At 42.8% G+C, this 12,238-nt stretch overlaps 1 protein-coding gene across 2 annotated transcripts in view; it reads left to right on the forward strand.

The window, feature by feature from the left end:
* Window positions 1-12,238, forward strand: part of atp2b3b (ATPase plasma membrane Ca2+ transporting 3b) — a gene marked incomplete at its 3' end in the record, with an annotated part of 47,604 nt that overhangs the window by 3,544 nt on the left and 31,822 nt on the right. The window contains exons 2-10 of one of the 2 annotated variants that reach the window (XM_079274112.1): window positions 3,018-3,215; window positions 5,742-5,999; window positions 6,621-6,746; window positions 7,745-7,870; window positions 9,485-9,541; window positions 9,873-9,914; window positions 10,038-10,202; window positions 10,876-10,947; window positions 11,096-11,238. In XM_079274112.1, coding sequence (XP_079130238.1) covers window positions 3,018-3,215; window positions 5,742-5,999; window positions 6,621-6,746; window positions 7,745-7,870; window positions 9,485-9,541; window positions 9,873-9,914; window positions 10,038-10,202; window positions 10,876-10,947; window positions 11,096-11,238 — 1,187 coding nt within the window. The remainder of the gene's footprint in view (window positions 1-3,017; window positions 3,216-5,741; window positions 6,000-6,620; window positions 6,747-7,744; window positions 7,871-9,484; window positions 9,542-9,872; window positions 9,915-10,037; window positions 10,203-10,875; window positions 10,948-11,095; window positions 11,239-12,238) is intronic. The other variant, XM_079274113.1, reaches the window with a different exon arrangement.

Genomic DNA, 12,238 nt, shown 5'->3' on the forward strand with positions numbered 1-12,238 from the left:
TTTTGTGCTTGGTCCTGATTGGCTGAAGTCTGTTTTACACTGCCGGCATTGCAGATAACAGAACTAAGAATAGAAAGTTGATTCGTCAATTGATATATATCACAGATAATGTGCAATTAAATCAAATGAAATACATTTTACTTTAATGAAGCCCAAACCTAAAGTCATTTCCACGTATCCTTCAGTATGGGACAGTGTAAGCTATCTGCTGGTGCACCGAACGACAGGCACACTGGAGGTCAGTCAGAGTTGGGGGTGCTTGAGAAAGTCTGTCCATATAATTACATTGTACTAAAAGCTGCACTACATTCATGTTTTTTGCTTTAATTTGAATGGCCTGGATAATTTAGATTCAATAGTTATTACCAACATTTTACACCATTTCCCAGGTCTCCGTGGGGTTTTAGAGGGCTTAAGTGCTGTGCAACCATTTTTGATGTAAAACTATGCAATTTTACCACGATAAAACTTTGAATAATTCCTTTATTATTTACAAGTAACACAGCCTTCTTTGAAGATGTAACTCTTTTTTTGATCTGTAACATCATATTCTGTAAATCAAAGAGCAAGAGATTGGTATATCAGTGCTCATCATGGCGCATTACTAAACAGCCAGTTGTGCCCCGGCATTATGACTGGTTGATGATTCGCTGTTATCAGCCATATTATGTCCTGCTTTTGCGAGACGTGAACACTGTATCCATGAATTTCAGCACCCTCATTCTCATCCCCCTCCCCCGTGCCGTCCCATGCTTCGGCTTGCCCTGACGCTCGCCATGTTGTTTTTACGCAGCATAAAAAAGCTGCTTCAATGGCAACGAAAACCCTGATTGTAGAAGAGCAAACCTCAACGCTGTATGTCGAAGCCGTCACAGCAACTACACAGTCAGCAACACGGAGCTAATGCATGAGAGCTGTGAGAGGGAGTGAGGCAGTGAATGGATGACCCAGAGCCGGTTACTATAATGTATAATAATGCAGGACAGTGAAGAGACAGACATTTCATACAGGAGACAAGCGAGGAGACAACGATACACATTCATCACACGGAGTTCATATGAGACAATAGAAAACATATTCTAATTATATATATATTTTAAATTTCCATTGCGGTTAAACTGTAGGCCTTTAGAACAAAAGGGTGCTGCAGCACCCATGGCCCCCTCCACACTTCCAATGCCAAACACTCCTTTTTTATGAGAACACACACAGAGCCTGATGAAGAAAGTCAAGGTTAGCAAAGAAAGCTAATAACCACCGTCGTGGTACCCGCTATCTCTGATTGGGTCTTTAGCTTTTGTTGGGCCAGACTGTGTGGAACTCACTCCGTCGTTCACCCCTCTGATCTGAGGCGTCTGACAACACAACTGAAGCTGCTGCCTCTTCTTAGTATGATTACAATAAACGTGATCACAGAGGAGGAACATGAATAGATAGATCGATAGAACAATGAGGGTACATACAGAAGAGAAATAGCCAACAGGAATGCATATTATGTTGCAATAGTAAAACACAAATAAATATGACACACACACACACCGGGGTGAACGTACCACATGCCTGTACGACGTGATGCATCCTCTGTAATACGATACACAGAGCAGAGTGGGGGTTAAACCAATAAAGAATGGGATCTTTCCCTTGCTGTCTCATGCACACACACACACACACACACACACACACACACACACACACACACACACACACACACACACACAGATATGGATACCCAGCACTGCAGCATGTGACCATTATATCCACATTAAAGAGACAGAAAAGAGGAGGCGGAGAAACGATGAGAAGGAAAAAGAGGGAATGAGAGAAAGAGAGAGAGTGTGTGTGTGTGTGTGTGTGTGTGTGGAGGGGGGGGGCTAGAACAGCTTGCCGCATTGTCAAGGACACATCAAGGAGAGATTGAGAGAGGGAGAAAAAGAGAGGAGAGCGAACGAGAGAGGCTGTGGAAGAGGATGAGGAGGAAGGGATAAACAACGGGATGGGTGAGAAATGGAGGGAGGGAGGGACTAATGGAAGGAGGATACAGCTCACTACGATTACTCAGCATAAAGCCTGTTGTCTCTCTCTCGTTCTCTCTCGTTGAGAAACCCTGTTGAGCATCATATTGCTACACATCTCTTTGGCCACACATGAGTCCCTGCAGCAAGCACACTGCACTGGGATATCTCCGAACACACACGGGCAAACGGACGCAAAGATAGTCACCAATCTTGGCCAACCACAGTATACAAGTTGCCATTCCCCCTCTCCCCAACAGCCAATCAAAAAAAGAAGGGAAAAAAGAAAGCTCTGCTCCAAACCTATCACACTGTAGGAATGATATCACCTGTTGCTGGGCAGAAACCTGTTAGAGACAGGAAGCCTGGACCTGATATCATGGTCACCATGGAAACTGAATTACAAAGGGGTGAGGTTGAAGGGGAGAGATCTGAACGTGTTGTGGATGGAGAAAGATTGTCTCGTAGGTTTTGGGCTTTTTTCGGGTGATTCTTCATGTGTGTCTCAGCATGTCCTTGTGATAAGCTACTATATAAAGGCAAATCAATGTCGAGCAATTTTGCTCGCGCGAGCCGAGATATTTTGCGCGGAGTGACGTAAAAGTGCTCGCAAAAGTAATATACGTGCGCGGCTGTTTGATTTGCACGTGCGGGACCTCTACACACGCACACGGATCTCATTTGTGCTCTGGGATTTTGACAGAGATTTGCCTTCATACTGCTAAACAGTGCTATGGAATTACATCTACACTTTTATGGATGATGGTGAACCTAAACCATTCAAAGGTCACTGATTCACAAAATTCTTCTTGAATTGTGAATTTGTAAGTGTGTGTGCAGATATGTTTTGTTTGTATCCCTCTTGGCATGTGAATTTTTTGATTGATTTATTTTAATAGAAAGAAATTAGCTAACATTCCAGGCTTCTGTATTTCCCTCCTCTTTTTTCTCTCTCTCGCTCGCTCTCTCTCTCTCTCTGCACCATCCTCCTTCTCCATCTCTCAGGCCTCAGTGGGGATCCGGCAGACATGGAGCGTCGGTACCAAACGTTCGGCCAAAACTTCATCCCGCCGAAGAAGCCCAAGACCTTCCTGGAACTTGTGTGGGAGGCCTTACAGGACGTCACACTCATCATCTTGGAGGCCGCCGCCATCATCTCGCTCGGCCTCTCTTTCTACCAGCCTCCCGGAAAGGATAGCGAATGTGAGGGCAGGGGAAGAGAGGGCTGGGGAGGATGATTTGGGAGGGTGTGAGAGGACAAGGGGGAGTAAGAGCAATAGAAGGGGAGAGCCATAGACAGGTAACAAAGAAGATGAGTCATCATCAGCATACAGTATCACCCTATAGTATCCTGGTTAAAGAGGGGACCAGGAACGAGACAGGGAGGAAGCTACGGTTATAGGAAGAGAAGACAAGTTTGGCTCTTCATAGAGCAAGGTGAGAGATAAAGTAAAGGGACAAGGACGAAACAGTATCACTAAATCAAGCTTATGTATCGGTAACGTATAGTCGAGAAGAGAGACATAGATTTACCCTCCACAAAAGAGCAAAATCCATGCAAATCCAATCTGCTGGTTAAGACCATAAGATGCTGTTGAAAGAGCCTAGTAAGTGGACCTTGAGTTGAAGGTGGAGCCAGTGATTCTGGAGAAAGATGTGAAGTCAACAAACCTCCAGATACACCGTCCCTCTCACTCCCAATGCCTTTCTCTTCATACGTCCATGTCCTCTCCCCTGTCCTGTGTACGAGCACGTTGCTGATTGGCTGGAATGGTGGTGTGTTACCCAATAATGGAGCTTGGGCCGTGTAAAAACTCAGAACGGACAGCCAGCAGGCTGTGAGGAGATATTCACTAGATTTTACAAAATGACTGCACCTTTAAGGTAACTTGGTCCAAAAATGTACTTTAATTCTCAAGAGTCATAAAATCAGCAAACTGATTCAGTGATGTCACAGCAACATATATCTAAAATGTTGCTAATATTATCTCTTATGCTACAGGTTATGCCAGACCAAATATTTCGATAATATACAGTTATAAAACTCAACAATAGCACAAGTAAAGAAGAGTTAAGTAAGTATAGCAGCAAACCCCCAGAGTTTATTGAATTGATCAACACTTCATGGGTAAAGTATTTACGGTACAGTGGGAAGGGTGTCATGCCATTGTTCTGAAATCCTTATAAAGAATAAATGACCTCATGGTCCTTCGTGATTGCGATATTTTCTTTCAAATATGGTGAAGGCTTGACTCACCCTACTCTGGCTCTGATTGGCTTACCCTGATATTCTCACCTTAACCAATCTTGCTTTTCATGCGTAAACCTAACAATGCAAGCAATGGAGGCAACAAGTACAGCCAATCAGAGGCGGAGTGGGGCGGGTCATGCCTTCACCATAGTAGCAAATATTTGGTAAGGTCCAATGACATCATTCTGCATAATGATTAGCCATGTGCCTCTGTTTGTTGCAGGGAGAGTGTGTACATTCAGAGCAGTTGGCTTTGTTTTCAGGATAAAGGGCTGTTGGACAAATAGGACACTTTTTAGACTGTTGTTGTTTCGTAATAATGAGCTGTTGGAACAATGGACAGTCCCCATGGGACAAATGTTGAGGGAGGTACACATCACTTGGTTACAGAAAATAACCAAGTTTTACCAAAGCATATGAGTCAGCTGGGCTCACATGGCATTCTTATGCTGACCTGACACTTATATGCTGCTGCTATATCGGCCTCAGATGTAATGAAACAACTGTCAACTGAAATTTCAAAATCAAACAGCTTTCAGCAAAAAATCCTTCAGTATGATTCTTATCTCACTCAAGATGGTGTTAATAAATCAACAACATGATCAAAGTTCATGTTGTTTGGGTAGATCAGAAATATCTTCAATGATCTTGAAGATCAAATCATCTTTATTGGTCTCATAGTTAGAATATGGAAATACACAAAAGCTGAAGGAATACAAAGCAAAAGGGATTGCCAAATGGTTGCCATTAGCTGTCTGGGTGGGTTTACCACAGTAAGAGGTCGTAGTAGAGAGGAAGTGGGCTCAGTGAACAGAAGGACACTGCGGCTCTGTTGGTGCGCCCTAGATAACAGCAGCACATCCAAACTATCCTCACATTCATTTCGTGAGGTAGAGGTAATCATTTGTAGCAATGCACTGTTTGTCACTGATTTAAACATTTGAATAGCAAATGATATGATGACTGTAGTCAAATGCAGCCACTTGTTAAGAGCCACTGCAGTCTCAAACCTCAACCATATTGTTTGTCAGACTCAGAATCAGCTTTATTGGCCATGTATGCGTATGCATACAAGGAATTTGACTCCAGCTGTTCCGTTGCTCTCAACGTTCATGCACAGAAATAGGCAAATAAACCAAAAACAAGGACAACAAAGTAAAGCAGAGGTAAGCATAAACATTTAACTACCAAAGAGAGCGCAGTGCCGAGGCTGCCAGCCGCGGCGCCATCTTGTCTTAGCTCACACCTAAATGTCTTCCCGAGATTTTGATGTCAATCAGTTTTTTTTATACCATTTATTAAAATTTGGATCACAGATTGCTTTCCATCTTACATTTGATAACCAAACTATCCATACCACCAATCTGCTGGTTCTTCAGGTGGGTTAAATACCATCTGATTCAGTTGTGATATCATGTCTCTGGCTGTGTGACGCACAGTATATCTAACCAGCCTTCCCTCTGTTCCCCTCTGCCCAGCTTGTGGAGAATTGTCGGGGTCCGCAGAGGATGAAGGCGAGGGTGACACCGGCTGGATTGAGGGCGCGGCCATCCTGCTGTCTGTTGTGTGTGTCGTCCTGGTGACGGCGTTTAACGACTGGTCCAAAGAGAAGCAATTCCGGGGCCTACAGAGTCGGATTGAACAAGAACAGAAGTTCACTGTGGTGCGTAAAGGAAATGTCATCCAGATCCCCGTGGCTGACATGGTGGTGGGGGACATGGCTCAGGTCAAATACGGTAAGGAACCGTCACAAACGCTTATTGTATGAAAGAGCAGCTACAAATATTTGATTAACCAATTCATTTCTAATGAATTGGTTAATTGTACTCCCTATATAATATCTAAAGAAATAAAAAATGAAGCTACAAGAAGCAAAACTGATGCATTGCAATTTGAAACCCCTCCTCATTGAGCACTCTTTTCACCTTTGACTACATTGATAAAACTGGGGTTCGCCTGCAGGCGGAGGACAAAAATAATGAATCTGCTCTTTTTCAACAGGACATTTGTGTTTGTGTACAGTCAAACAAACGAGACATCATGTGGCAATTAGTTTGGAGGTACTGGTAGTTGGAATTTGAACCTTCAGTCAGAGTCCGGCTAGTTGTTTAGACCTGCTTCCAGACTGTATGCTAAGCTAGTCACCTCCTGGCTGTAAGCAGCTTTATATTTAGTGCACAGACATAAAGGTGGTATTGCCCTTCTCATCTAACCTTCAGCAAAAGCCCATTTCTTACCGTGTTGATGACTTAATGTCCACAAGAGATGCATAAACGTCCCTGTTGACTTGTCCCAAATCAAAAAGGACATAAACTACAAGCTGAATCAAACACTGATCTGTGCTGGTCTGTGTTCAGGGGACCTGCTGCCAGCTGATGGTATCTTGGTCCAAGGGAACGATCTGAAGATAGATGAGAGCTCTCTTACAGGAGAGTCTGACCACGTAACCAAGTCTGTGGATAAGGACCCCATGCTGCTCTCAGGTTTGTTTTCACAGTTTTGATTTTCGGTGGACATGCCTGACAATAGGCTGTGATGCAGGGAGATTCAATTTACAACTAGCAAGATTTATATAAAGTGCATGCTGGTTAAGACAGGGTACGAACATTGTTATGTAAATTGGACAAATTGAAGTCTATGAATGTCACTGCTCTCGTCAACCTTATTTCCAGCCACAGAAACCAGCTATTTTCAGTGAAAAGGTTTTGGTAAACTTGCCTACCACCAAACAGCAGGCAGACCAAGTTACCGACCACCTGGTGAACCAAGTGGAGCATTTAGCAGGTTAAGAGTCAGGAGTGAATATTTGAATTAAATTCATAAGGTGGCCAGAGCCACTGCTCCAAAGATCATTCTAAAGTTACTCTGTGTCTGCTGGATGTGTAATTAAGCAATTGTTAACATTAAGCATCTTTATAAGGGGATAATATGTTGGTGTAGTGTGTACTTTCACAAGTGTCCCAAAATATAGTCACTCAAGTTTAAAACTGAAATGAATAAAATAAAAGGAGGAACCTATTGTAAGCATCTCTGTGTTTCCTATTGAATGAGTTTAGACAAAAAGCCTTGTATGGCAGACGATGAACTTTAAGACAACCAGGTTTGGCTTGCTTTTCTGTCAATACCAAAATAACTCAACTGGACAAGCCTTCTACAAAACTATTTGACCAAACTCCTTCTTGTCTGACCCACTTGTCAGAACTATGCGTTGGGTGAACTCCAAATGGCTTCATCGTTTTTCAAATGAGCTTTTTCTTTTGCCTAAATGATGAAGTATCGTGTTGAGCTGAGCTCAAGGTGTGAGAGCAGCTCAGGCCATCTGTCAATGTTGCGCATGAACAAAACCGTACAAAGAACCTTGCTAAAAATTTGCAATGTCACAAGTTATTGTTTCATTTCTGTAACCACTTGGGGTTGCCACTTTGCAAGCACCACTGATTTCTGATTTGACTCTACACCAGTAATATATTTGGACTTTAAGGTACTCATGTGATGGAGGGCTCCGGAAGGATGCTGGTGACAGCTGTAGGTGTCAACTCACAGACGGGCATCATCTTCACCCTACTGGGTGCTGGAGAAATAGAGGAAGAAGGGAAGGACAAGAAAGGTATGTGAAAGAGACAAACCAGTAGAGACGCAGAAAATATACCGAATTTTTTGGGGCTCTAATGAGAGAAAGACAGAGATTTCTTTCTTGAAGACATGCCGTGCCTTTTTAATCGTTTTATTTACTCATACAACAAAATGAACAAACTAGTTAGTAAGATATCAGAAGCAAAAATGGTTTTGTTCTTGAAATATACCAACTAGAGGAAGTAAACAGACCCGGGAAAGAAGACAGTCTTTCTCTTAAATGTCCACCATCTCTGTGGTTGAATACCTTCGTTAGTTAGTTACTGAATGGGCCACCAGTCACAGGCACAGGTGCCCCTGAATGTATGGGCCTCAGAACCTCTGTTTGAAGTGACTGTTAATATTTATTTTTGGAAATTCAACCAAATTACTATAAAGAGGCTCAAAATGACCACAAATACACGCAAAGCAACTACAAAGAGAGGTGAAATGACTATAAAGAGACTCTAAACGACCAGAAACACACTCAAAGCAACTACAATTTTACATGTCTGTGCCCAGGGGCCCATTGTCTCATAATCCGTCCATGTACACATATCACAGCCTGTGTGTGTAGAATTAATTGGGTGCCTAACTGATTTCAGATAAGAGCTTCAACAGGAAACACACCAGTTTAACCTCATCGATAATTTAGCCCACATCCTCTTCATCCCTCTTGTTCTCTCTGCTTATCCATTTTTCTCTATTTCTCTCACTTGGTCTCTTGTTTACCCTACCGCTCTGCCCTCTTTCACTTTCCTATCCTTCCGTTTGCTCTCCCCTGTTTTTCCGTCCCTCCCCTAATCTGAGAGAGAGAGCATGCAGATTGAATCAATTATTGAAAGAGCAGGGGAGCGCGAGGGAGCCAGTAAGATTCAGGGAAGAGTGTTGGTTGGTCGGTCAATGCATGCAGCATTAGTCTGTGCTCAAATTAGTTTTGGACGGGCCCTGCAGTCAGAGCAGAGCAGAGACAACAACTGAGGCTACATATACTTTCAGAAGCACTTAAGGTTAATATCATTGCCAGTGCACTCATCCACGTCTCTACCACTGCACTTCTCACTCGTGCATGGGAATGTGTGTCGTATTGTTGGCATCTTGAAAAGAAGAAAACATGTACAGCATCCTACAATGCAGAAATGGACAGCAACGATACAGCTGATGATGCTTATTTTATGAAAGAAATGTACTCTTATTGCTTGTTTTCCAAAGTGTTAGTTGCACACTAGGATGTTTCACGCTCAGTGCAGCAGCCTCTGTGGGCTACATCATTCAGACAGTCATTTACTGGAGCTAATACATTATTCATAAGACTTCTACAAATGCCATTACGTGTTAGTTTCTTTTCCTCATGCAATGTGGGTTTGCTATGGTGCTATAGACTGTTCTCTTTGAATTGTCTCATTTGAGATTGAGGTTATATTCTGATCATTCTTGTCATTCTATACAGTCATCTACAAGCATTCTGCTAGAACAGTAGTGTCTACAAACACATTCACCACTTGAGTTTTTTATTCTTCCTTCCCTCTTTGCTCTCTTTTGTTTTCCCTTTTTGCCAAATCCTCTCACGTGCCCCAAAACCTTCCTTCCTCACACATTCCCCTAACAGAGGACAGTACTCAGTTGCTCATCTCTACAGATGCCAGTTTCAGCACAGTCACCAATGGTATGTGAGCACAAAGTTGTCTGCCTGCCCCGCTCCTTTCCTCAGCCAATGAATGGACCCCAGCACACAGTGCAGTGAAAGTGACCTATGATGGGCTTACACATATGAAATATGTCTCTCAGTCTCTTCACCCAGTGTATGAAGATGTGTGAACCTGTATTATTCTTCCCTTTAGTGTTGTTAATTTGTGCTTTTCTGTCTCTGGAAGTGTGTCTTTGGCCATCCTAAAATATGAAATATGAACAGTTTTTCCAGCATATGAATATGCACACATGTGAACACTTGTCTTTCTATGTATCCATGTGTCTAAATCAGTCTCCCTTTCTCTCAGGAAAACAACCTGATGGAGCTGTGGAGAACAATCAGAACAAAGGTAAAGGCTCATGACGTGTGCATGTGTGTGTGTAAAGCTTGGCTTGGATGTAGGATGAGCTTACTTCATCTGCAGGTACGGTACTGAGGAGAGTGTATATGGTTTTTTTTGTATGTGTTTCAGCCAAGAAGCAGGACGGGGGTGTTGCCATGGAGATGCAACCCCTAAAAAGTGCAGAGGGAGGGGAGGTAGAGGACAGAGAGAAGAAGAAGACCAGCGTTCCGAAGAAAGAGAAGAGTGTGTTGCAGGGCAAGCTCACCAAACTAGCTGTTCAAATTGGCAAAGCAGGTAAAGAACCTTCTGTTCCACATCCTTTAAGCAGTCGTTGGAGAACTATCTACACTAAAAACATGTAGAGTCGATTCTGTCCCACGGAGCTACTGGGGCAATGGCATGTAGCAATGAGCTCTCTGAATATGAGAAATGAATTGTGGGAGTTGTGTGAAACTTTGCACATAAGGTGGGAAGATTCATATTTAGAATGATGTGCTGCTCAATAACAGACATGTAAAAGATGATATTCTCACGTGCTATAAACTGATGGAATGTGAAACCATAGATAGAGGAGTGAAGTGAATGCTGAAGCACTGAGTGGCTCTTCATTCACCAGGCACGCATCACTTCAGACCCAAAATCAAACGTAGATATTAGGGCTGCCCCCTCTCAGTCTGTTAGTCAACCAAGATTTCGTTCATCAATTAGTCATTTTTCATCCCGAATAACTCATTTCCAAACACATCTGAGCACATCTTTGGTAAACACAAGCTTTAAAGTGCTGCTCTTGTGTGACTCTTTGTGGAGAAACTCAGTTTTACAGATCTGTCGATTAAATCAAAAATCCATGAGTTGACATGATCGTATGAGAGTTAGTCGACTCCGAATGCCTTTGGTTGAGCTCAGCCCTAATAGATATTGAGTAAAGTCTGAGTGACTGATTCCCTTCTTTGAATCTCCCCCACAGGTTTGGTGATGTCGGCCATCACCGTCATCATCCTAGTGCTGTTCTTCGTCATCAACACGTTTGTCGTTGAAGGTCTGTGTGTAAACAACGTGACGAAAAGACACACGTACTATCCCAGAATGCACCTCTTTCACTTCCTGGCACATTTTAAATTCTCGATACTTCCCACTCTGCTGAGTTGGACTCACTCTCAATATATAGTATGGTGTGTGTGTTGCAGGTCACACGTGGATGGCAGAGTGCACTCCGGTCTACGTCCAGTATTTTGTCAAGTTCTTCATCATCGGAGTCACTGTGCTGGTGGTGGCGGTCCCAGAAGGCTTACCTCTCGCTGTCACCATCTCTCTGGCTTACTCTGTCAAGGTAGACCCACTCATCCACTTTACTGAATGCTTAGCAAATGGAAATGCAGTTTAACGACTGTAACTGTGCATAGAGACCCCACCGGAGACAACCAGGTGAAGGAGTGCATGGTCCCCTCGCCTTTCAAAATCTTACTTTTACTCTCCTCACTTTTACAGTCTCAGTATGATTTGCTCACTAAAATCTCTCTAAGCTCTGCCTCATGACTGTCGCGCGGTTGAAATCCAGATGATGGAAGAGAGGAGATGAAACAAATTTTGATGCTGCTGTTCTGAGTTGTCTTCAATTATTGCCGTGCATTAATAGCAATAAGCTTCATGAGCAGCAGTGAGAGATATGGGCTTTTCTTGCTCCTAGCTTCCCCTCTACACACAGGGCTACATTCTCTATGATCGCTGAAGGTTGTTGGGGTTCAATGCAGCCCAAGACAAAAAGCTGCAAACACTGCTCAGAGCTGTAAAGGCTTCCTTCTCCCCCTCCTTTGCATGCTTTTAAGGATTGCAAAAATATTAAAAGGATAGGTCAGTACATTTTTTAAGTATTTAAATTATTTTAATGGCCATTTTTGTCTTTATTTGACAGAGGACAGTATAGAAATGGGAGAGGGAGAGAGCGAGAGAGAGAGAGAGAGAGAGAGAGGGTATGACATGCAACAAAGGTCCCAAAGCTGGATTATAACCCAGGACGTTGTAGCTACATAGGACTATGGCTGTGCAATATGGACACAATCTTCTATCCAAATACAGGTTGTTGCATATCTTGATAACAATATATGTCACGATGTAGAATGTTTTCTGGTAATTCAATAAGTCGTCAATATGAAATTACCACATGGTAAAGCATATTTTTGTATACTCCTGTGTGAACCAAATACTTGACAAATTCAAAGTAGGGAGTGCTTTCTCATTAACTAAGAACTTAGGTGCAAAATGAATATAACACTTTCAAGTGAAATCATAGAGGAAAAAATAAATATATATTTCAGCTATAGCTATAGTTT

This window comes from Melanostigma gelatinosum (assembly GCF_949748355.1).
Source record: "Melanostigma gelatinosum genome assembly, chromosome: 8".
NCBI classification, from domain to species: domain Eukaryota; kingdom Metazoa; phylum Chordata; class Actinopteri; order Perciformes; family Zoarcidae; genus Melanostigma; species Melanostigma gelatinosum.